General features: G+C 35.6%; 1 protein-coding gene across 1 annotated transcript in view; it reads right to left on the reverse strand.

The window, feature by feature from the left end:
• Window positions 1–409: 409 nt before the first annotated feature.
• The window catches only part of LOC144450761 (uncharacterized), a 5,128-nt gene continuing 2,989 nt past the window's right edge, over window positions 410–2,548 (reverse strand). The window contains exon 2 of the mRNA XM_078141472.1: window positions 410–917. Coding sequence (XP_077997598.1) covers window positions 537–917 — 381 coding nt within the window. The 3' untranslated portion in view covers window positions 410–536. The remainder of the gene's footprint in view (window positions 918–2,548) is intronic.

Genomic DNA, 2,548 nt, shown 5'->3' on the forward strand with positions numbered 1-2,548 from the left:
TCAATAAATCATCAAATATGAATTGAAATATATAGATTTAAAAGGTTGTTTGATGTTTTGGAATTTTCCTTTTTTCCTATCTATGCATTATTTTGCTAAATACAATGGTTTGAAATTAAAAGTTTTTATTGTGTTACTGTTAACCATTGTGACGGCATGGGTTATTCATAGCACCAAAATCCATTGTGATTCTAATGTGAAGGAAAAGAATAATAATAACAATACAGTAATATGAATCGTATTTATCCAAATTAAATTCAAATATGGTTGTCACCGTTGTACACCCAGGTGCCCTAGTGTCAGCGAAAAAATAATATTTCAATTTGACAACTCTGTTGGCAAGAAAAGCGCTGTCTGTCACAACCGGTAGAACAAGAAATACGTACATCATTCATAGCAACGGTGTATATCAAGGGAATACCTAATGTAATATGCATTGTCAGTGACAAGAAAATGACGTCATATATTACGTTGTAGTTTGTCATCACTTTTAGTTGTGACGATATGTTCACTTATGTTGCCATGTCTGGTTACGATTATGACGCCAAGTTTAGTGATGTCATAGATGAACTTCTACTATCCTTCATCATATCAATATCTTCAACATCACTCGTATAAGCTTCCCCGCCGTCAGACTCCACAGAGTGAGAACGTTCGTGACGTTGTAAAATTGGTCTTTTTGGTTTCCCTTTCTTAGAAGCTGCCTCATTTATCTGTGCATTCTCCCTCTTCTCTCTTTCTTCATCATCTTCATCCCCGTCCCGTCTTTTCGTCTTCGCCTTGCGGTAGTTAAATATATCTTCTAGTTCATCATCGCTATCGAAGTCCTGTATGGTTATAAGAGATCCACCGTGAGATATTCTATCTGCGTATAGATTGCTACCAGCACCGGTTCCACTAGCGACTGCTGTCTCATCCTAAAATAAAGAGAGAAAATTCGATCAGTAATTGACGTCATCTATTTTGCATACCAGACGGTTTTGTTTGTATCAAGTCAGGTGTTTTCTTACAGCGTATCGCAGGTTACCGTTCACTGGTTTGATACAACCAATAAGAAACTGCACATGCTAAGCTTACACTTCAAGACAGTAAGATTGAATGAATACAGTTTCTTATTTTACTACACTTTGTCTAAATGAACTACAAGACATTTACCTTATTGAAAATATCCAAACAAGAATAGATGTTGAATAGATATATCCCAGCTAAAAGTGTATTTTTAATTATAACTTTTAAATTTCCATAGGTTTTAGTATGGTACCAACTCTGTATATCACATCATAAGAATGAGTTTATATATGCACCTATACAATAACTTTACGTGTCCCTGTGGTCTAAATCTCCAAAAACCAACTGAGTATAGATTAGATGTATTTTGCAGTGAGACAATTCCCATTCGTTCAATAAAAAATTATCAAGAGTATGTATAGTGAATATATTATCTGTCGTACAAATAACTGTCAATGCATGGGTATACACGTACTTTTGTATTTGGCGTTTCCGGTGAAAGTAACTGAATAGCCGTAATGCTCCTCTCAAACGAACTTAAGTCTTGATGGAGGTTTATTTTGTCAATACTAAAACGAAAGGCGTGCTTTTTGAGTATTCAAGTATAAGAAATGGAGTCCGGAACAACCCACGCATCTGAGTATCAATGAACAAAGCCAACAAGGTACGGTTTGTGTTTGAACTAACAAAATAATGAAAGTAAATAAATTCAAAGTGAAAGAATGCTAAATTTGAGCGTCAGATCCATTGTTGGGTGCAATGTCGTTCATTTGTGGGTAATACAAAAAGAAGAAATTTATAAAATGACGATTACAGTATTCAACAAAGTGAAAGTGGGTCAACGTGAAAGAATGTATGTTAAATTCCAAAACTGAACTACCACAGTCGCCCCCATACAAGATCATTGAGGGGTAGGGTGAGACAATAGACGGAAGCGGAACAAAGAACAAAAGAACACAAATAACAAAGGTGTTTGAACGAACAAAACAGCAACAGTTTCACTGATCAACATGAAGTAAATGTCAAAATGAATAAACGTGGCAGAAAGTGGCGTTGAAATATTTGTAATCGTCAATTCGCACGGTATAAGAAATGGGTTGAAGAAAGGACCGGAGAGGAAGGAGAAACATCAACTGATGACGGCCAGGGAGTTGAATGACGAGTATTAGTGTAACCATGGTAACAGTTAAGAGTACGAAAGACATTGCGTTTCGAGGTGATGTGAAACGTAGGTAAGATTATTTTGGTCGACGAGAAAACATTAGCAATACCGGACAAGCGTGAACCAGATTTCCAAAATTGTAAATATTTCTAAATGTGGCCCATGATTTTAAAACTCATCTTGTAAACTTACTAATATTACTTTCGTCATTCTTATCTATGATAGGGTTTCGATCAGACGAACATTTTTCGAATAAACTTAAAAAAATGTCATCTATGTTTTGCGGGAAGAGGTTTGAATGTAACAGAGGAGCTTCTACAGTACAACAGAAAGATAAAGAGATCCACATTGTCCAATCATGGTAATAAGTCTCAAAGT

Source organism: Glandiceps talaboti, chromosome 20, assembly GCF_964340395.1.
Source record: "Glandiceps talaboti chromosome 20, keGlaTala1.1, whole genome shotgun sequence".
NCBI lineage: Eukaryota > Metazoa > Hemichordata > Enteropneusta > Spengelidae > Glandiceps > Glandiceps talaboti.